The 22950-nt window shown below is 36.6% G+C and overlaps 1 protein-coding gene across 1 annotated transcript in view; it reads left to right on the forward strand.

Annotated features, from left to right (window-relative positions):
- The window catches only part of LOC306853522 (testican-1-like), a 227517-nt gene that overhangs the window by 112151 nt on the left and 92416 nt on the right, over window positions 1–22950 (forward strand). Inside the window, exon 3 of the mRNA XM_079391005.1 lies at window positions 1775–1820. Coding sequence (XP_079247131.1) covers window positions 1775–1820 — 46 coding nt within the window. The remainder of the gene's footprint in view (window positions 1–1774; window positions 1821–22950) is intronic.

Raw genomic sequence — 22950 nt, forward strand, 5'->3', positions numbered from 1 at the left:
ATTTTTTACTTTATACTGTGACCTTATTTTTTTATTTTATTTTATTATTTTATTTTATTTTATGTGTATTGTGACCTTTTTTGCATTTAGTGTTTACCAAATGCATTAACTTTTTTTCATTGGTGGAATCAATGAGTATTGATTTTATGAAATGATGTACAGTATGCTGATGTATGTCTTAGATCTGTCACATTCCCAAATGTTTAAGAGGGATGAGAAGACAAATGGTTGTGTGCATTATAGGGCTGGGCGATAAAACGATAACGATATGTATCGCGATAGACACGTGAACGATATCAATAAAAAATGTGTTCGATAAAACGTTCGATATTTTTTATTCTTCGTCGGAAGAAAACAAAGGCTGCGAAGCAAGTTTGGTTGCATTAACAAAGGCACTCGCTCTCTGGTAACCTAGCAACGTAGGGAGTGACACGCTAACAGCCAATCATGTAACAGTATCATGTTTGGTTGCGCCATATCGTTGTCTCGTGTCTAAGTGCGCACGCGCAAAAAAAAAAAAAAAAAAAAAAGTGCGCACGCGCGGCTGAGAGTGCACGTCTGCAGCCAGACCCTATTGGCTGGTCTGCTGGATTCCTCTTCATAAGCAGAAAATGAGTGCCGCATCGAGCTGGGAAATTGTAAATAAAAGAGAAAGTCAGCTCCCAGTATGGCAGTTTTTGGATATTATAAGTCTGACCGTAGTCAGACCAAATGTCGTCTGCAAATTATGCAAGACCGTCATCCCCGCCAAGACTGGTAATACCACGAACTTGATGTACCACCTTAAAAAAAATATCAATAATTATCGATATCGACCGATATGAAACACTGATATCGTGATACAGTTTTCAGCCATATCGCCCAGCCCTAGTGCATTATCACAGTGCAGCACCTAAAGAGACAATAAACAAAATATGCTTTAGATACAGATAAAGGCTGCTGTAACGCATATAATTTAGCATTTTTTATCTTGTACTTATGCGAAGTCCTACAGTTCCTGGTAAAGTAATTTTGTCTAGTAATAGTGTTAAGAAGATTTTTGAGAACTTGTTTTTGGAAGCAACATTGCAGACGCCACATTAATCAAATAATTTTTTTTTTTTTAAAGGGATAGCTCACCTAGAAAATCAAAAGTCTGTCATCTTTTACTCACACTCAATTTGAGAATTTTGTTTCTTCATACTGTGGAAGTCAATGGCTACCATCAACTGTTTGATTACCAACATTTTTCAAAAAATCTTTTGTGTTCAACTGAAGAAATTCATACAGGTTTGAGGGTAAGTAAATGATGACAGAAATTTCATTTTAGGATGATCTATCACTTTACCTTATTTTATTTTACAATTTTTTTGTTTTTTATTTTATTGTTACAGAAAAAGTCATTTTAATTTAGTAGTTGCTGAGAGTCCGTTTTTTTTTTTTTCGCTAAATAAATTTGCAGACACCAAAATAGTTAGATATTTAATTTAATTTATTTTTTAATTATTATTGTTTTGCATTGCTTGAGTTACAGGAAAAAGTATATATTTTTTTTCTTTTTAACTTTTGCAACTTTGTGAATATACTGGTCAAGAAATATCACAGTATAGTAGTGTTTTTTTTTTTCAAAGCAATATTGCAGACACCAAAATAATCAAATAGATCTGGGTGAACATTTAACTGTCCTTCAATCATAAAGCTATTTTCTTCTTTCTGAAGGTCGTGACGGTAGCATTGAAGCCTGACTTGTGTCTGTCTGAGGATTTTAAATGTGTGCCATTGTGTGTTTCTGTAGGACGATTACTTCAGAACCTGGAACCCCAACAAAGCACAAGACCAAGGTAAGGAGATTCAGCAAAAATGCGTGTTTCTTGTTCACAAACATTTTCTCTGTGGCTTTTATCCATTTATCCACCTGACCCTGCAGTCTCACCTCTATCTCGCTCTCCTAACCATCCTTTCTGCTTTATACATGCTGTATCTCTACCCAGATTAATCATAAAAAAAAACTCAATCAAGTGCTGGAATCTTCATCTCAGTGTATCGATCCTCGTCTCTGCTTCAGACATGAATCAATACAGCGAGCCATAAACACACACACATAGCTAAATGAAGACATATCATAGACTTCTATTGTTTTTATAGAAAGATAATTATAATTAGACCAACCCAAATTCTAAGACAAAACGTGTGTATTTCATTTATGAATGGTTTCTCTGATTGAGGGCTTTAGATTTAGCTCACTTCTGAAGACCGGAGAGCAATTTGCACTCAAATTATAGCAAATACACACACACACACACACACACACAGCATTCATTAAAAAGGATGCAAATCTAACAAATTAGATTTAGAAATGTTTTTCTGAATCATCAGGGAAATCAAAAAGCTCAAATGAGCAGAAGAATTAGCTTTCTAAATCATTTTAGTGGTCCGTTTCTGTCGTTGTACCTATAGTGATAATTCATTGTGTGCAATGTTTTTACCTCATTTCAGATTATTCAGTCAAGCCTCAGCATGTGCAAATATGTTTGAAAGACTCGCATTACATTATTAGCTGCAACCATTATATGCAAATACTTTTTTAGCTGGTTCACTTAATATTTGTTGTGCAACAAAGGTATCTGCATGTCTAATGGAAAGACATTTTAAGACAATTTAATGCAAGTTAAAAAATGTTTCATTTAGTTTATTGGCAGTCTATTGACAGAGAGAATTGCGTATTTATGAGGTGTGAATTGTAAACATGTTGACCCTTGTAAAGGGTTTTAGGACCCCCGTGAATGGAGGTGTCCATGATGTTCAGATGAGCAGATGTAGAGCGTGTGCTGCTGCTGTGAATCCTGTCATTGACACACAGTATTTATGTTTCATCTGATGAGTCATTCACATTTACTATATCTGTTTAATGACTGTACAGAGCTAATATCACTAAACAATCTCCTGTCTCAATACAGCAACAGTGCTGCCAACTTCAGCTCCAGTCTCTTCAATGTGTCTCTCCATACTTTTATTCAATGTGTGCGTGTGTAAAAGCTGCATTTATTTGATGAAAAATACAGTAAAAACTGTAATACTGTGAAACATTATTATCTGTTAGAACTGCTTTCTGTTTAATTATGGAAACTATTTAATTTATTTAAGAATGTTATTCATTCCTGTGATGCAAACCTGAATTTTCAGCAGAAATCAAATCATATGCTGATCAGCAGTGTTGGGGAAAGTTACTATGCATTACAATATTGCGTTACTCCCTAAAAAAGTAACTAATTACGTTACTTAGCTACTTTTTATGGAAAGTAATGTGTTGTCACTTTTGCGTTACTTTTTAAATATGAGCAGGGCTTGATTGTTTTTAATACAAGAAGTTCTACTTCTAGCAAATGTAAAAGCCCTTTCACATCAAAAAGTGTAATGAATAAACCTCAGGCTGAAGGAAAAGGAAATTCACATCTGTACAGTAGAACGCAGGAGATGAAGGTTCAACACTCTTCAGCAATAAAAAAAAAACAATGAAGCACAATTGTTAGTTTATCTAAAGTCATTTTTGCTTATTAGTATGATTGAACTGGATCATCAAAGGTCAGCAGCAAATTTGGTTAATAAAATGGGATTAGATACATTTGTGTTATTTAACATATTTAATTATTGCAGGTTTGTGTCATATTCTGAGTTTGCACTTCACTGGTTTAATTCATTTTGATGAATACTAAATCAGTTTTTTGTGAGTGGGATGAATTAATGCACATTCACATTTAGTCTAGAACTACAGTAACAGCATGTTCACAGCACACTGTCAGTCAATAAATGGGAAAAAAAATAACTGCCATTACTTTTTTGAAAAAGTAACTCAGATATTTTCTTGTAAATTAAAAAGTAATGCATTACTTTACTAGTTACTAGTTACTTGAAAAAAGTAATATTATTACGTAACTCGCGTTATTTGTAATGTGTTACCCCCAACACTGCTGATCAGAGTTATATTAGTATAATTGAGCATGGCTGTAAGCATGAGCATTGTTAAATTCTATCATATTGCATCACAATTTGTTAATACTTTACTTTAGGTTACAGGTGGATCATTTTCTCAGTTTGTTATTAATGCAACAATACATATTGCTGTTATAGTTTTCATTAATAACCATTGCTATGTAGATGATGACTTTGTTTAGCTTAAACTTTAGCTTTGTTTAGCTTGACTTTGTTTAGCATAACTTTGTTTAGCGCTCTTATGAATGTTTTTAGCATGACTTTTTGAAAATTTAACGGTAACACTTTACAATAAGGTTCATTAGTTAAAAACATTAGTCAACATGAACTAAGAATGAACAATACTTTCACGGCATTTATTAATCTTAGTTAATGTTAATTTCAGCATTTACTAATGCATTATTAAAATCTCAAGTTGTGTTTGTTAACATTAGCGAATGCACTGTGAACTAACAATGAACAACTGTATTTTTTATTAGCTAATGTTAACAAAGACGAATAAATAGTGTAATAAATTGTTCGTTGTTTGTTCATGTTAGGTAATACATTAACTAATGTTAACAAATGACACCTTATTGTAAATTGTTACCAATTTAACTATACTGAATAAAATAACAGATTTAGTGGCTATTGTTTGCATATTTAATTTCTTTCTGTAACCTTGTGATATAGATCTGTGCACTAGTGTTAAATGCTACTGTTTTTGGGAGTTTTTGATAACATTTCTGATGGATAATATCATGATATTTTTGGCGTTTGACTTATCAAACGTGGTATCCTGTCAGCAATAACTTGTCCATGAGCTTTTTTGAGTTTAAGTGCCGGCGATACAGTGTTGCCAGATATGTTTATGGAAACAAATAAAAAATGAAAAATAAGTAAAAAAACATAAATTAGTTCAAATCCTTTGTAAATAAGATAACATAAAGATATCACTAACCCTAAACTGCAACTTCTCACTTTATTAGCTTTCTAAAGTGTCAAATTAAGTGGAAGAGACAAGTCCAAAGACACTTATAATAGCTGGATCTAGCAAGCTTCGTTCACTCTGCCAGAGTCTCGCAGCGATCATTTTCATACCTTCGATGCTAAACATTCTTCCAAACTTTCTAAACTGAATTATACATGCAGACACTCATGAGGAGTTTTAAATAGCAATTAGTCAGTCAGAGACTAATTTTAATTTTGAACATGAAAAGTTTACCAAGCTTCGGAGTTCAGTTACGTCTTAGCTGGCTCATAGCCATGTCATTGTGATAATATTAAATATTGAATATTTTGAATTAGATTTTATTTTAGATTTTCTGTTTTCATTTTCATTTTAGTTAAAATGTTTGTAATTTCTTTTTTTTTTTTTTTTCATTTTATTTTTTTAAATGTGAATAGTTTTTATATATAGTTTTAATTTTCATTTAGTGATTTTACTTCAACGTAAAACTAAATGTCTTGGCAACTAATTGAAATAATATATTTTTATTTTATTTTATTTCAGTTCATTAATTTTATGTTATTTCAAGTAATAAAATATATATATATTTTAGTTAAAGGCAGGGTAAGCCAATGTTGATATTTGAAATCACCACAACAGACATGCCCCTATACCCCAAAAGGGTCTGGCCCCTATTTTTATAGATCCACCCCACATATACGTAGCCTACGCAACCCAGGCAACGATTAGTTCTGTGAAACATAAGGTGCTTTTCCACTGAAATTACCTGGAACAATATGTCCTAGGAACTTTTTTTCCCCCCAGACCTGTTGCTGTCTGCGTTTCCATCGCAGTCCAAAGTATCGAGAAGATTAGGCAAATAGTCTGCTGACGTAACGTTAGGTCTACGCGCGTTTCTCAATACCAAGTATGCAAATTTTGGACTTGCATGCTCGGTAGTTCGGACTTCACAAGTTAGACTCGGGAGTGTGAACTCCCGTGGAGGAACGACGTAAGTCCAGTAATTCTGCAAAAAGCAGCGTACTTGATAACGTCAGTCAGTTCGCCTCGGCTGCTGCAATCTTCCTCACTGTATTTACAGACGAAATATATCAAATACCACTGCCTCTTTTCATTTTCATTTAAACATATTAATAGCCGCAGAAATGTAGTTCAGGGAACGTACATACATTACAATGAAACGATCGCCTGGAGCTCACGTCTCCGAAATCGGCAAAGCATATTTTCAAATAGGTGCTGTTTTTATAAATAAACCGCAGATTTGAGTTTTAAACTACTACATTCTCGCCTGAAATACACGCGTCTAGTGTAGGCAGGCTTTAGCTGTGCGCCGCGTCCGGTGTAGACACGGTGTTACTCACCTCTCGAGAAGAAACAAAGCAACCTCGGCGTCCGATCACAGGCCTTCCGCTCCTTGAGTTCTCTCCAGCGCTGGAAAGCTGATCCGATATTTACACAGGTCCTACTTCTTGCCTTATCGTTCCGCAGACGTTTTCCTCTTTTGTTTTTTATCCGCCATCTCTATCTTTCTGTTGCTCAGCTCGCTGTTTACTGAACGCTCTCTCCTTCATATCACGAGTAGACACGCCCCTTACTGCTGATTGGCTACAAGTTTGTTTTGGTACTCGACCCCGAAAAATTACATACCCCACCTTTAAGGATAATAACCCTTATGCTTGTTTGCAGCTTAAGAAACATTTCTTATTATTATCGATGTTGAAAACGGTTGTGCTGTTTCATATTTTTGTGGAAAGCACAATTTATTTTATGTTTTAGTATTCTTTGAGGAATAGAAACACAAACAAACAAAATATTCCAATGTAATACCACATTTCCAGTGAAAGTATGTGCCTAGAATTGTCATATGCAGCACATTTTTGCAGTTATAAATTAGTTGGGTATTTCATTCATGTAGTTGATTTGCATATGACAAGTTCGTAGGTTTGAGTCCCGGGAAACACACATGCTGATTAAAATGTAAACTTTTTAATGCACTGCAAGTCACTTTGAATAAAAGCATCTTCCAAATAAATAAATGTAAAGCTTTTGAAAAAGAGAAATTTGTCTGAAGGAAACAAAAATCCCGGAAAAACCTCTTGAAGTGAAGAAATCCTTCACAGATGCTTGTGCTAAAGCCGCAATAGAGGGTCAGTTTTTGAAACGCTGTGTTTGATATTAATTTAACATCCGCTCTGCTGAGCACTTCTGCTAACGATTATGATGAACCGCCATGAATAACCAATCAAGCTCTATTGTTTTTACACAAACATCAATAGAGACCAGCAGACAGATGCATGCATGACCACACCATATGGACTGAGAGAATGAGTGTTTGTGTGTGTGCCATCTGCACTAGTTTGGTCCTGTGTGAATGACTCCTTTAAGAAAAGCTACAAAGCATGATTTCTGTAACTAATCCTGCCGTTCTCACACTCTTTTGATCAGCTCACCTCACTGATCTCGGTAAATAGCATCGTTCTGAAACCCACTGAGCTGATTAGCTCTCTACTCACTATCGAACACCTTCTTAAGGGCCCTAATAAATGACTGACAGCCACACATGCAGTTAGACGCGCCACTCAAACAACCATGAAAAGGAAGAGTCATTGTCCAGGGTTATTAGCTAAAAGTAAGACCATCAACAAACATTTTTGTGAATTAAATTAATGAAATAAAAATATAGTAAAATATGAAGTATTTAAATTTGATAATACATACGATTTTGTATTTTTAGCTAACAAGTTCAAATTCAAGTTCAAGTTGAGCTTTATTGTCATTCCGCTACATGTGGGGGCATACAGTGGAACGAAATGTCGTGCCTCGCAGGACCACGGTGCTACATAAATACAGACGTACAACAATGAAGTAAAAAACACTTTAAACCTATACACAACTAACCTACTGACAGATTTAACTATAAGTATACTATATATAAATATTTACCCTATACAAACTAAAAGAATAAAGGATAAAAAATACAAACTATACGAATGCTTCACATAAATACTGTACATGTGCAAAGAGAAACATTTTGAGTCAAGCAGCTGGTTGGGAACAGTACAGGATGATTTGTAGTGAATGAGCATGTGTGACGTGCTCCTGGGCCCGTTCTGCTTTAGCCGGCTGTGGGGCGGGACTTTGGGGGTAATTATCATGGGAAACACCTGCAAAGACGTTTTAAAAGAGTTTTTTGGACTGTGACCCTCTTTGGTTTTTCGTCACACGGAATAAACGCTCGGAAATGTTTGCATGGCAAGACAAGACTTCGCAATGAGGAAACTGGGAGAACAGTTTAAGTAGTTGAGAGTCAATGGGAAACACCTGTGAGTGAAATCAGCCACAGGTACGGGGCATGTGGGAAATTAAGTCTAGTGATGGTTAGTACTCAGGTGACGGTGCCCTCTGGTGGTGAGTGGAGGGAGCCATAGAGGCTGAATTCGTGACAGTAATCTTTATTTATGTAAATAAACATTGGTTGATTCATATTGCGTTCTCGTTACCTCCCTCTTTTTTGTCGCGGCTCTGAGTGGGGGTTAGGGGTTTTTTCAGCCTGGTGATCAGGTTCTTGCTTTAGTGCCGGTTTTGGGTTCTCCTTTTCAGGCAAAATTTGTGGGTCCTTATACGGTGTTACGTCAGATTTCAGATTTGAATTATTTGATTGAAACTCATGAGAGGAGGAAGAAGACACGTGTTTGTCATGTGAATCTTTTAAAACCCTATTTTGTATGTGATTTTGTGGAAAATTCTAATTCTGTTTTAACTGTTGAGAATCCAGAAGAAACCCGAGTGAAACCTGTGCTTTTGGCTAGCACAGGAGGAGGAACATCTTTAGAAGGTGTTCCTGCGATGTCTGTTTCTGATGGGCTGGATCCTGGTGAATCAGTTACACAAGGTTGTTTAGCCAATACTGAAGCCCTTAGGAATTTAGGGGTGATGTTGAAGCATCTTTCTGATGTTCAACGGTTGGATATGTCTGTTCTAATAAATTACTATGTGTTTCTTTTTCCTGATACTCCTACACAAACGACTCTAATTGAACATGATATTGATGTGGGGGACGCTAAACCTGTTTGTCAGCATTACTATCGCGTTCCTTTAGAGAAAAATCGACAGTTGGAAACTGAGATTGCATATTTGCTGGAAAATGGTTTGGCTGAGCCTTCTTTTTCAAGTTGGGCGTCTCCGTGTATTCTGGTAAAAAAAGCTGATGGCTCTCATCGATTTTGTACAGACTATAAGAAGGTAAACGCATTAACTAAACCTGACTCTTACCCTTTGCCTCGAATTGAGGATTGCATTGATCAATTTGGGTCTGCCACCTATGTTAGCAAATTTGATTTGCTGAAGGGTTATTGGCAGGTGCTGTTAACATCTAGAGCTCAAGAGATCTCTGCATTTGTCATTCCGTCAGGCCTATTTTCCTATAAGGTTATGAGTTTTGGCTTAAGAAATGCCCCAGCTACATTCCAACAGTTAATGAATAGAGTTATTGCAGGTTTGGAGGGTTGTGCAGTTTACTTAGATGATGTAGTTGTCTATAGTGACACTTGGTTGGAACATAAATGTCGGATTAGAGCTTTGTTTGATTGTCTTACTGCAGCTAACCTTACGGTAAATTTGAGTAAATGTGAGTTTGCTAAGGCCACCGTAACTTACCTTGGAAAAGTAGTGGGTCAAGGTCATGTACGTCCTGTTCGAGCTAAAGTGACCGCAATTGATAAATTTCCTATTCCTACTCCAAAAAAGGAATTAATGAGGTTCTTGGGATGGTTGGTTTTTATAGGGGATTCTGTCAGAATTTTTCTACTGTGGCAGCTCCTCTTACCAACCTTCTAAGAGAGAAAATCAAATTTGAGTGGACCTCGGTGTGTCAGAGAGCATTTGAGGATGTTAAATCTCTCCTCACGGTGTGCCCAGTGTTAGTTGCACCAAGTCTGAATAAAGCTTTCAAATTACAGGTTGACGCTAGCAATGTGGGAGCGGGAGCTGTTTTATTGCAGACCTCAGAAGATGAGGTTGATTGTGTGGTCAGTTATTTCTCTAGAAAGTTTAATTCTTATCAACTTAACTGTTCAGTTATTGAGAAAGAGGCCCTAGCTTTGGTCTGGGCACTGAATCATTTTGAGGTTTATGTGGGTTCAGGTGGAGGGCCGTTGGTGGTTTATACCATAATCCTCTAACATTTCTACATGCTTTACAGAACCCAAACCAGCGACTCATGAGATGGTGTATCTTTCTACAAGGGTATCATCTGGATATAAGACATATTAAGGGTACCGACAATGTGATTGCGGATGCTCTATCACGAGTATAATGCGTGTTATTGCAATGTTTTTTGCTTTTCCTTTTCTAGTTTTCTCTCTCCATCTTATCTCTTTTCCTAGGCGTCGAGGTTGAGGAGTATTATGGGGGGAGGAGATGAGTGGATTCTGGAAGATGCTGACATCGTTGTTATTTGGGAGTATATGTATTGGAGGGTTGTGTGTATAGTTATGTTTTATTTGTGTTTAGTAGGTGTACATCCCAGTTTAGTTAGTGGGGTTTTTTTGTTGGGGATTTTTTTTTTTTGGGTGGTAATCCTGAGTGGGGGTACACTTCAGTATTCTACAGCAGTCCTGGTTATGGGATTGTTGTGGATGCTGACTTTAGTGTTTAAAAGCCGCCCCTTTTTTTTAAGGGGGGGTGTGTGATGTGCTCCTGGGTCTGTTCTGCTTTAGCCGGCTGTGGGGCGGGACTTTGGGGGTAATTATCATGGGAAACACCTGCAAAGAAGTTTTAAAAGAGTTTTTTGGACCTCTCTCCAGCCGCTCTCTGTGACCCTCTTTGGTTTTTCGTTATGTTGGGTTGTTCTGTTGTGATTATTTGTTGGCTTTATGCATTAGTTTAGTTTGGGATTTATGCTCTACAGGCCTGTTGGTTACGTTGGATTGTGATTATTAACTTGCGTTAATTTATTTTTATTTTTATTATGATTTGTAATCTTTATTTATGTAAATAAACATTGGTTGATTCATATTGCGTTCTCGTTGCCTCCCTTATTTGTCACGGCTCTGAGACGGCCGTGACACATGTAAATATACATATATTGCTGAGTCTTTTGTGGGATTGTGTACACGCAGCAGTGTGTGTAAAGGGTTTAGTGCACATAGAGGAGAGTGTGTTACTACAGGTGGTTTGTACAGGCCCACTGACCTGTGTGTAGCATACTTCGAATTGCACAAAAAAGTTCCATACAGATTTTTCTTTGGTGTGGTAAGGTTGGGGGGGGGTTGAGTTCAGGGCTCTCACAGCCTGGGGGAAAAAGCTGTTGAGCAGTCTGGCGGAGCGGGCTTTGATGCTCCGGTACCGTCTTCCTGATGGTAGGAGCTGGAAGAGACTGTGGGAGGGATGGGTGGAGTCCTTCAGGATGCTGTTGGTTTTGCTGGAGCATCGTGTAAGGAAAATATCCAGGATGGAGGGGAGAGGGACACCGATGATCTTTGCAGCTGTGTTCACTGTCCGCTGGAGGGTCTTGCGGTCAGCAGTACTGCAGTTCCCTTACCAGACAGTGATGCAGCTGGTCAGCACACTCTCAATGGTGCCTCTGTAGAATGTGGTGAGGATGGGTGGAGGGAGACTTGCTCTTTTCAGCCGGCGGAGAAAGTGTAGGCGCTGTTGTGCCTTTTTGGAGAGTGACATGGTGTTGGTGGTCCAGGTGAGATCCTCTGTGATGTGCACCCCCAGGAATTTAGTGCTGCTGACTCTCTCCACAGTCGAGCTGTCGATGGTCAGTGGGGGGTGGTCAACGGAGTTTCTCCTGAAGTCCATCACAACCTCCTTTGTCTTCCCCACAGTGAGGGACAGATTGTTAGTGCCACACCATTCAGCCTGCTGTGCCACTTCCTCTCTGTAGTGCGTTTCATCGTTGTTGCTGATGAGACCTACCACTGTTGTGTCATCAGCAAACTTGATGATGTGGTTGGAGCTGAACTTGGCAGCGCAGTCGTTTGTCATTTTTTGTTTAAAGTACTAAAATGACTAAAAATAAATAAACTAAAACTAATTAATAACAACGAATACTATACTAAACAACAGACATATAAAAAAAAAAATTTAAATTACAAAAACACAAAAAATTACTAAATGTTTAACTAAAATGAAAGTGAAAACAGAAAATATAAAATAAAATCTTATACAAAATATTAATAAAAACTATAATAGTATATCACTTCAATAACACTGTCATTTTCTTTTTGTACTCTAAAATTAACTAGACCAGCCAGGAAAAAATAAATATGTTTATTTTTTGGTCTCACTTTATATTGTGTCCCTAATACCTGTGTACTTACATAGTAACTAGATGTGTACGACGTATTCTGTCCTCTATGCAAATACAGTATATAGTAAAATATAATTTATTTCTGTGATCTGCAGCTGTATTTTCAGCATCATTACTGCAGTCTTCAGTGTCACATGATCTTCAGAAATCATTCTAATATGCTGATTTACTGCTCAAGAAACATTTCTCATTATTATCAATGTTGAAAACAGTTGTGCTGCACAATATTTTTGTGAGAAATGTGATAGCATTCAGTCTTGGGTAAGATTAAAAAAATATAAATTAATATTTTTCTTCAAGGTCGCATTAAATTGATTTAAGTGACAGTAAAGATATTTACTCTCATTACAAAGTACTTCTATTTCAAATCAATTCTGTTCTTTAACTGATAATAATTAAGCAGCATTAGAATGATTTCTGAAGGGATGCTGAAGAGTCAGCTTTGATCACAGGAATAAATTACAGTTTAAAATATCCTAAATAGGAAACTATTTTAAGTGTAATATTTCATAATATTGTTTTTATAGTATTTTTCATCTTCCAAATAAATAAAAAGCCTTAATTATGTCATGCTTTTAACCACCAGTGTGTATATAAATGTAAAGAGTTCACTGGAGGCGAGCGTATGAGAACATAAGTGCAGTTTATTTACCATAAAATCCAAACATAATCCAAATAGAGGAAGACTTGGCATGACATGAACAGACTACACTCACCGACAGCGGGTTACAACATGGTATAGGGACTCTTAATATAAAGTGGGAACTAACTTTTTATTTGATATGCTACTTTTTAAAGTTTTCTTTGATTTTAACTTATTTATTATTATTTTATTATTAATATTTGTTCAAAGTTATATGCTGCTTGATGGATGGATATTTCATAGCTTACTAGGTTTTGGAACAGCAAAATTGTGTATAATGGTGGATGTGTGTTATTTTACAACCGTGTGTGTGTGTGTGTGTGTGTGTGTGTGTGTTACTGTATCGGACCCAAACTTAAGAATGCCATAGTTTCCACATAGATCTCCTAAATCACAGTTTATCGATTCACTTTTGCTGAATTTTCATTAGACAAGAGAGACAAACAATTTAGAGCCTCATCTCTCTCTTTCTCTCTCTCTTATAAACAACCTCCCACGGTGCACTTCTGCAAACACACTCACGCTGTGACACACACACACACACCGCGGTTAAACTCTCTCTGACCATGTAAGCAGTGTGGCTGAGCCTGACTAATTTAATTAGCTTCAGCCTGTAATTATTCACTTTAAAGAGAAATGAGGGTTATGATCTTGTCCATTACAGACATGACAAGAGATTTAAGGAGCTCAGGGAATAACGTGTGTGTTTTTTTCTGTGCGTGTGTGTGTGTGCGAGTGCAACATTGTCTTTGCCGTAATATGTTATTGTGGCACGGCATGCGTTCTCAGGGAATTTAATTGCGTGTGCAGGCCTCATTACAGCCTCGTTATGGGGAAATTCTCTCTGAATGCTTCATTTGCATTTGTATGGTTTTGGTGTTGAGTCAGCGTTTCAGAGCCAAACTGCAGTGGCAGCAAACGTGGCGCACAGGGATGGCAACACAACAATCTGCCCTTTAAACTGCCTGCAATTTATGCACAGGGACAATATGGCTTTATCTGGAGCTGGGGACCGGCTCCGTTTAACTGGCACAAAAACACTCTCCTGTAGGTTTTAAGAGACCGAAAAGAGAAAAGAAAGAGGGCACATAAGTAGGTTTCTGGCAAACTTCACTGAAAGATGTTGGAAGAGTATTTGATAAACGCTAAACAGTTTTGAATGCAATATGTGTGCTTGTGAGGATGATTTTAGCACACAATGTATGTTTTGAGCTTCACCCTTAAAAAAAGTCACGATTGTTCACTTGGAGTCTGGTTTATTTATTTATGCATACATTTTTACTTAAATATTGTATACATTTTTTTTTTCAATTAAATATATGATTTATTCGTGTTTTGTTTATAAAGTTATATGCTGCTTTTCAGTTTTATTTTATATTTATTTATTTATTTACTTGTTTAACTTATTTTATTAAATATTAACCTAAATGTTCAATGCTGGTTCTTACTTTACTTAAATATTACATTATTATTAATTAAATATATTATTTTTTGGGGGAGTTTTTTTAAGTTATATGCTGCTTTTTAGTTTTATTTTATAATACTATTTATTTATTTATTTATTTGCTTGTTCTATGCTGCATTACTTTACTTCAATATTGTATACAATATTTTTTAATTAAAAATATTAATTATTTACCTTCTTTTTAAGTTATATATGCTGCTTTTCAGTTTTACTTTATAATACATATTTATTTATTTATTTATTTATTTTATTTGCTTGCTTGTTTAACTTAAATATTAAACTAAAGTTTTTATGCTGCTTGTTTAGTATTATTGTTAATTGATTATTTTTTAAATATTAACTTTTAAAATGTACTTTTCTGTATATTTTATTCAAAAATGATTATTTTATTAACTTTTTAAAATATTAAATTAAAATATTATGTGCTGTATTTCCTTTTTATTTATAATTTTATTTTATATTTTATTTTTGTATATATGGTGGCATTGATGCACTTTAGTTTTCACATTCAATCAAATGTGAAACACCATAGAACGCATAAATGAGCAGAAAGACAAATAGGTAACAGGCCAGAAGGAGGATGACATTATGATTTTATTATGCCGTTAAAAATGTATTTGCAATGTTTATTTCTTCATCAGAAACAGAGAGATGAGACGGCAGAACTCGTGAAACCCGAGCGTCAGCCAGCAGTGATCCGTTCCTCTCATCATTAGCGCCGTACCGTCTGCTCTCGTACGGCCCGCGTCTTGGCCTAGATTCACTATGCAGAGCAAATCCCTCGTGGGACTGTCACATGATCACAAAGACGTTATCTACATAAGATATGGCAGGAAAAAATCTGAACTACAGCAAATCTTTGTAAGGTTCATTGCGTTTGCCTCAAGCCTCAACGTAAATGAAAGTCACAGAAAGAGTTTGAAGTTCTGTCATGTGAGGATTGGACACAGAAATACTGTATTCTTGATATCAAAGTGCTTCATCTCAGTCTGCATTCAGATCTGACCTGTGTGAGGATGGCTCCTATCGTGAGCTTTACTGGGAATCAAATCAAAGGCTGCACTCCGGAGCCGGTAATGTCCAAATGCAAGTTAAAGTTGGCTTTGGGGAACAAATAAAACTACTCAACACTTGGCTTTTGTAATATTTAAAAACATCTTTATTGTCACTTTTAATGCATCCTTGCTGAATAAAAATATAATTTTTTCCACAAAAATATGAAGCAGCACAATTGTGTTAAACATTATTTATAATCAGAAATGTTTCTTGAGCAGCAAATCAGCATATTAGAATGATTTCTGAAGGATCATGTGACACTGAAGACTGGAGTAATGATGCTGAAAATTCAGCTTTGCGTCACAGGAATAAATTGCATTTCAACATATATTCACATAGAAAACAGTTAGATTAAGTTGTAATAATATTTCATAATTTTACTGTTTTTATGATAAAATACATGCAGTCTTGGTGAGCAGTAGAGATTTATGTTGAGATCATTTTCTGAGTTCATTCAGCATTGGCAGATGTAGCAGGAAGTTAACTTTAAAACCGATTGCATGTCAAAAAGAGAGAAAAAGATCTGATTGGTCATGGGGTCTTTAACCTCTTGACCAGTCAGCTGGCACTAATTAGCCCTGCTGCATTCCTCCCTCTCACTTTCTCGATTTCTTCGTTATGGTAAATAGAAAGTCAGGTAATTGGCCAAACGCGTGTTGGAGTTTGTTGTCGGCTGATGATCAATAATAGAAATTCTGATTGGCCTTTCTTTCAATCTGCCCGCTCCTGATTGGTCTCTGAGGGCCAGTCATTGATTGTGATGCTCGACACACATTGGCATGTGCTGCTGAATGCAGAAATGTTCTTGAATGAATAGATTTTTTCAACTTTATTCCTCTTGCTGTAATTAATTGGGTAACGATAATTAACTTTGTTAGATGGTGCTTCAGCTTTGTTTAGAGGTCAGATGCTTTTGAAAGAAAAAGTCTGGCTTTTTCTCAAAGAGCCTGACATATTCATAGAAAGAGAAAAGAGGTGAGATGCTAGAAGAGTTTGTATTCATGATATGATCCTTATGATTTGAACATTATAATACAGTACATATTTGAACTTAAGGAAGTAGAACTAAAATGTTTTCAATCCAGGTCAATTAATTTAACTTCTGTTCCGTAGTTTTTTAATACCCAACATATGGAGTATTTCCAGAAATATTATGTGATTATTAATAATCAATGTTTGTAATGCCAACTGATTTGTATTTAACTTATATTTAATTAATTGTATTAAATACATGAAAATGTCCAGGTTATGGACTTTAGTGCAAGAATACTTCATAGATACTGATGTGGTAATAACTCAGAATTTTATATTTGCAATAAATATTTTTTGTAATAAAATAACATTTCAATTAAACAGACTTATAAAAATATATATATTATTTCAGCTTGTTGATAAAGCAACATTTCTTATTTTTCAATTTACTTTATACTAAAATTGCTAAAACTAAATAATAATAATACTAACTATACCAACAACAACAACAAAAAATCTAAAAAAATGACAAAAATACAACATAAATAAAGCACAGAGTTCTGTATATATATATATATATATATATATATACGCACCAATGTTGAATAAATGATTTAATATAAAGTAGTATGTTTATGGCTGATGCAGTCTGATTCTGGATCCAAAACTACTGATAAAATGAGTGATAACTTTGCTCAGACAGGTGGCTTGTTTAACGAGGCTGTGGTTCTGCTCAGGTCAGACTGCAGATGCTGTTTGGATGGTGAATTTGATAAAAGGTCTGTGGTTTGATTGAATGGATAAATTCAGCGGGTCTCAGCTGCAGTCCTGCATTTTCTTTAGTCTGTCTGTCTGAAGATGAGAGCTGCATCCTGACAGCTTTTCTTGAAAACATGCATCATATCTGTTGACGTGAAGTCTGGCTTTTGCTTTAGTGATCGCTGTAATGAGGAATTCATATTCAAACACTGTGTTTTTGTGTTTGCATGACAAACACTCTAGTGAATGCTGATTAACAACATGAAAGTAAAATCTCAAACACACACCAGGGATGGGACGGTTTGTTTATCTAGATTTTCATTTATTTTGCTTGCCTTTTTAAATAAAGCAACAACAAGTTTAAAGTAGTTTTAATTATGTTAAATAATGCAATGCAGTTGTTCACAGTGTTATTTAATTGAGTTTTTGAATATTTTTTTCATTTTAATTTTTAGTTAAAGTTTTAGAAATTTTGTTGTGCAGTTATTTTTCTTATTTATTTTTTTGATTTTTGACAGAATTTTATAATTTGAATTTTATTATAGTTTCTTTGTGTGTGTGGGTGTGTTTGCATGTGGGTGTGCGTTTGAGAGAGAGAGAGATCTGTTAACACCTATTAAGTTGAAACTTAACTTGATCAAAAGATGCTTAAGATTCAGTTACAGAGTCTAGTGATAAAAGACAAAATGATGAATCTTACACCATGATACGGAGGGAAGTGTGTGTAGGTGTGTGTGAGCTGGTTGGTCAGTTTGGTGTGGAATTGATTTTCTTGTTTCAGTGTATCAATTTGCAAGAGAGACACTTGAAAACAAACAGCGTGCAAAGCAAACGCTGGAGACAAACCACAAAATCAATCAGGACAGCGAATCTGAGAGAGACGGACAGAATGAAATGAAGAGGAACAGAAGTGTGTGTGTCTGACTCAGAAAAAAGCCCGCTGTTTTTGGTATCACTGTCAAACTCGAGTTAAAATAGTCAAATATTAGTAACTCATTAACTTAAGTCAATGAAAGGTAATAAACAGCCATTTGCGATTACACGGCTTTATTTGAATAAAGCCATGTGTGACACACCATGACACTGAATTGTTAGAAATATGTATGTGGCAATGTAAGAGAATTATATTTAACCTATTCATTGAAATTAACTAGAACATCAAAAATTACTAAGAGACAAATTCATAATTAGGTCTATAGACCATTTCAAGGACATAAAAAATAACAAAGACATTGGAACACAACTGCTCATATCTGGTCCTGAAGCATTTCCGGTAGCGCCATTTTTAAATCTCAGATCTATCAAAACAAGTGCGTACTTTTTATGTCTGTAATGCAACAGTTATGGCATTGTTTTAAAAATTAAAAGAAACGGTGACTGGGATTACCTTTTAAATATGACATAGGCGTAAACTTACAAAGAACATTAAATGTATCCTTCCGGACGGCTCAAATCGGCTCAGATTAATGCTGCATGCATGTACACGAGAGATGGCGGTAAATGCATATCGCAGTCTGGATGCTTACAATTAACTACTTAGCTGAGAGGTTGGGATCATTTGTTCGCACAATGGATGATATTGGTTAAACTGAAGCAAGACAAACAGTGTCACTTACGTACTTACTTATCATGGTTTGTCGCTAAGATGTCCGGGGAGGTTTTTAGTGGACATTTCACTTGCATTGCTGGGTCAGTCTGTATGTCTACGCAAATATTCCTTTTCATATTGATTTGTATAGTGCTTTTCACAATGCATATCATTTCACTGCAGCTTTACAGAGCATGCATGTATATTACAATGGTAAATGAATGCTAGTAAACCAATCACTACATGTCAGTATTACTGCATTTCATTCGTTTTAAAATGTGCGCTTAGTTTGGTCAGGTTTGTTGCTGTGGAACGGTGCGAGAAAACATTTGAATACTCTATCTGAGTCATCATGTGGTCACAAATAAACAAAATGAATGCAATTCAATGCTGGCTACCGTGTTTTGCAAAACCTGTATTAGTCTTTTTTAAAGATGAAAGTATAGCCTACATGCAGATTAATACATGCACACACACTACATACAGTAGATATGTGGGAATGTATGTATGTTTTTATGCACATTTACTGTAAACACACATTCACATACAGTAGTACTGGTCAAAAAGTACTATTTTTAATGTTTTTGCAAGAAGTCTCCTATGCTCATCAAGCCTGCATTTAATTAATCAAAAATACAGACAAAAACAGTAATATTTTGACATTTTATTTATCTGCTGACAAGATAGCTAGACAACTAATATGAACTCATATTTCATTATAGCCCACAATACTCTGCAATAAAACGGAAATAAAAGCTTGACCTTTTTCACTAAGCAATAATCAAAATACTAGGCGCATATGTAAACAATGACAAAAACACATTGCTGCGCCATACTTAAAGAGTAAAGGTCTCTGCACACTGAGTCCGAAATTTTCGTATGTGTTTTTTTGTATTCGTTATCCTAAAAATTTGTCACACACGGAAACCTTGCACACTGAGTCCGATGCGTATTAATAAATCCGTTTTGAAAGTATTCGCAAAACAGTACTAAATGGAGTCTTCAAGCATTGAGGATGATTTTGTTGTCCTCTTGCTTCTTAAAAAAGAAAGGAAATATTGGGTCCATCTAATCCTGAGATATAGAGAGGAAGGAGAGTTCCACCTCCTTATTAAGGAGCAGCGGGATTATCACGGGCAATTCAAAATTTACTTCAGGATGTCAGTGGCTCAGTTTGATGCTTTGCTAGCAATACTAGAGCCACATATTAAAAAGAAGACCACCAATTTAGTAGTAGTAGTAGTAGTAGCCCTTTATTGTCACTAGTCACAAGTACCAGCGAAATTAGCCATCAACCTGTCCATACATACACAAACATACATACAATACAATATGACAAGGGGGTGGACAGGACAGGAAGACAGGGAATTGAGGAAGAAATACAGCTTAAACATGAGGAAGGAGGGGAGAAAAAAAATAACCCCCAGACTATGCTCCTATGGGAGTACAGTGTGAGAACAGAAAAAACACCCCAGCAACAAAAGCGCATAATCAATACACCATAGACACACGACTTGCAACAGGTGGGGGGTAATCCAGCTCCTACAAACAGCCATCCGGTCCAGCAGCTATTCTCAGCGCCGGTCACAGACCCGGCTGTCGGACTGGCGGAACAAAGCGGCGAAGGCGAGGGATCGGGGGTGGGGGGTGATGTGTGTGATGTGAGTTTGTGTATTTGTACGCCTGGAAATCCGCCCCGCTGGTATCCAAAACAAGTTGTCTCAGTCCGCAGATTGTGATAGCGACACAGCAATTGCCATGGAAACGGCCTTGATCGGGACCCAGACGGAGTCGACAGTCACCAGGTGTCTGTGGGAGGGGTCAGGAAGCAAGAGCGTCTCACTGCAGTGCCCTTCCAGGGGGTTGTTTCCAGAACGACCTTGTCCGAGGCAGTTCTGTTGTTTTGGGAAGCCGAAAGATGATAAGATTGTTTGGTCTTGGTGCGAGCAGCTGCATACCAATTTCACAGCTCTCTTTGTCTATTCTGGTCTCCAAGTCCATCTTTTTTTCTCAGCACAGCCGTAAGCATCTCCGTGATAGAATCGATATTGCGGTTGATGGTTTCAGTCTCAGTGCTGACCGCTCTGCCCACTGCTTCAGTCATGACGGGCAGCCTTGTGAGGCTTTGGACAGCTGTTCCCGTCTTCTGAATTCTCTGATAACCCAGGGCAAAGCCTAATCCAATCAGCAGAAAACCCGTTATCATGGTTCCGAATAGGTAGATGTCTTCAATGTCCTCCACGAAAAGAGCCGCCAGACACACGACCCGCCATCTCTCCCATGCGTCCATCGTGTAGCCAGTAGCGAACGTTCCGTCTGCACAATTGGGCACAATTGTAGAGAATATGGTGTCAATTGCGTTGAGAGACCAGTTGATCAAATCCATGATTTTTCGGTTTGGAGAGCAGTGCAGAAAGAGTCTCTCAAGTGTTAGACAATAGACAAGACGAGAGAGCAAGCAGGGAAGATAAGGGGAGGAGAGGAGAGAAAAAGTGTCCGCCTTTGCAGAGAGCCAAGAGAGAATTTCTGGGAACTCAGTGGGCAAGGATACAGTGATTTGTGCTGCGAGATAAAAAGTGGATGAACTTGACAATCGCCATTCTGGATTTTGGCGTTCGCTTGTACGGTGACCATGAACTGTCAAAACACCTCTCAAAATGCTTGCTATGGATGCGAAAAACACAAAAAATCGAACCCGATCCAAATTTTTTTATGATGGACGAAAATTTCAGGCAGTGTGTAAACATGATTGACATACCGTGAGGTCGTATTTATTTTTTAACGTGCAAAAATTTTAGACAAAATTTTTGGACTCATTTCGGTGCAATGAACTTTAACGTAAATAAATACAAATAATCAAATGGAAAAAACAACATTTCGTTGCCTGAATCACAATGTGCGCTGTATATCCTAGAGTTGCTTGTTGCTATACTGCTTCTCAAATTTTAATTTTGACATTTTAAACAGCAGGATTAAATAAATTAGCACAATCTCACTGCGCATTAAGCACCTGTTGCCAATTTTTTGAATACGCTTCAAACACTAACCGGAAACGTCCAAGGAACAAAGACGTCACTTCCTTAACCCGCCGAATATCCGTTGAAATTGGAACTCAAACAGGATATTAAAGAGAAATTGATTCCCTTTGATAGGATCGATTCCAACCGATTCTTGATTCCCAACAGCTTAAAATCAACTTTTGTTGAAATCAGTTCCCAGTCCTACAGATCATTTGAGACATCGTATTATGATCTTTGACTTGATTGCAGACTTTGGTTATTTAATAAAGCTAAACACAGTTTGAGATTTCTCAGATTACTGAGGTCTAGAGAAACATCTGAGACGTATGTAAACTGTTTATTATCTCTGCTTTCCAGTAGAGAAAATTGAGATTTTAATAAGATCTCATTTGTGATATGTCTGTCCTCAGGCTGTACATAAACAGTCTTTCTCATTTTAGCTGTCTCACTGTTAAAAAGACACACACACATGCACACATACTGCCTCAGGGGAAGATCAGAGAGCAAACATGCAGGAAATTGGTTTGAGGTTTTATTTTGGTGGGGATTCTGATAGTGGCCAGTTATTTGTTCTCTGTTTGACCCTGTGTTCACAGAGATGGACAGAATGAATGAAGGGAAAGGATAAAAATGAAAGAAATGTACAAAGGATGAAAAAAACATTGTTCCCACAATGAATAGAGAAACAACGCACACACACACACACTTACACACACTGGGCTGTGAATTGATTTGGCGTTTTATTCCCTGGTGACACAGACAGAGAGAAAGACTGAGCGTGTCAGGCTCCACAAAAACTTTCTGTGTCATAAATAAAGCTGAAAAAGAGCCTGCTGAATTCACTAAGCAGTTGCACAAGGTATTTCAAGAACATGTTTTTTTTTCCCAAAAACCTGCACTGGTGTAGTAATGCGGCACAAGTATTTTGATTCAGTCATTGTCATTCTGGTCAGAATTTACACAACTCCTGCAAATCAAGTTTATTATTAAATGCAAGGTAAAAACATGTTTGTGTAGATTTTTTTTCACTGCTCACGAGACTTGGAGTTCTTCATTAGGCTTTGTTTACATATCAGCCTCTCAGATGTCTCAGATACTTCTTGTAACATTCCTAGGCATAAATGAGTCAGAAGATACAGTACAGCTATAAACTGAATGTGCAGAGCAGCTCATTTAGGGCAGTTCGATTCGGCAGTTTCTGCAGGAAATGA

The sequence above is a fragment of the Barbus barbus genome, assembly GCF_936440315.1.
Source record: "Barbus barbus genome assembly, chromosome: 33".
NCBI lineage: Eukaryota > Metazoa > Chordata > Actinopteri > Cypriniformes > Cyprinidae > Barbus > Barbus barbus.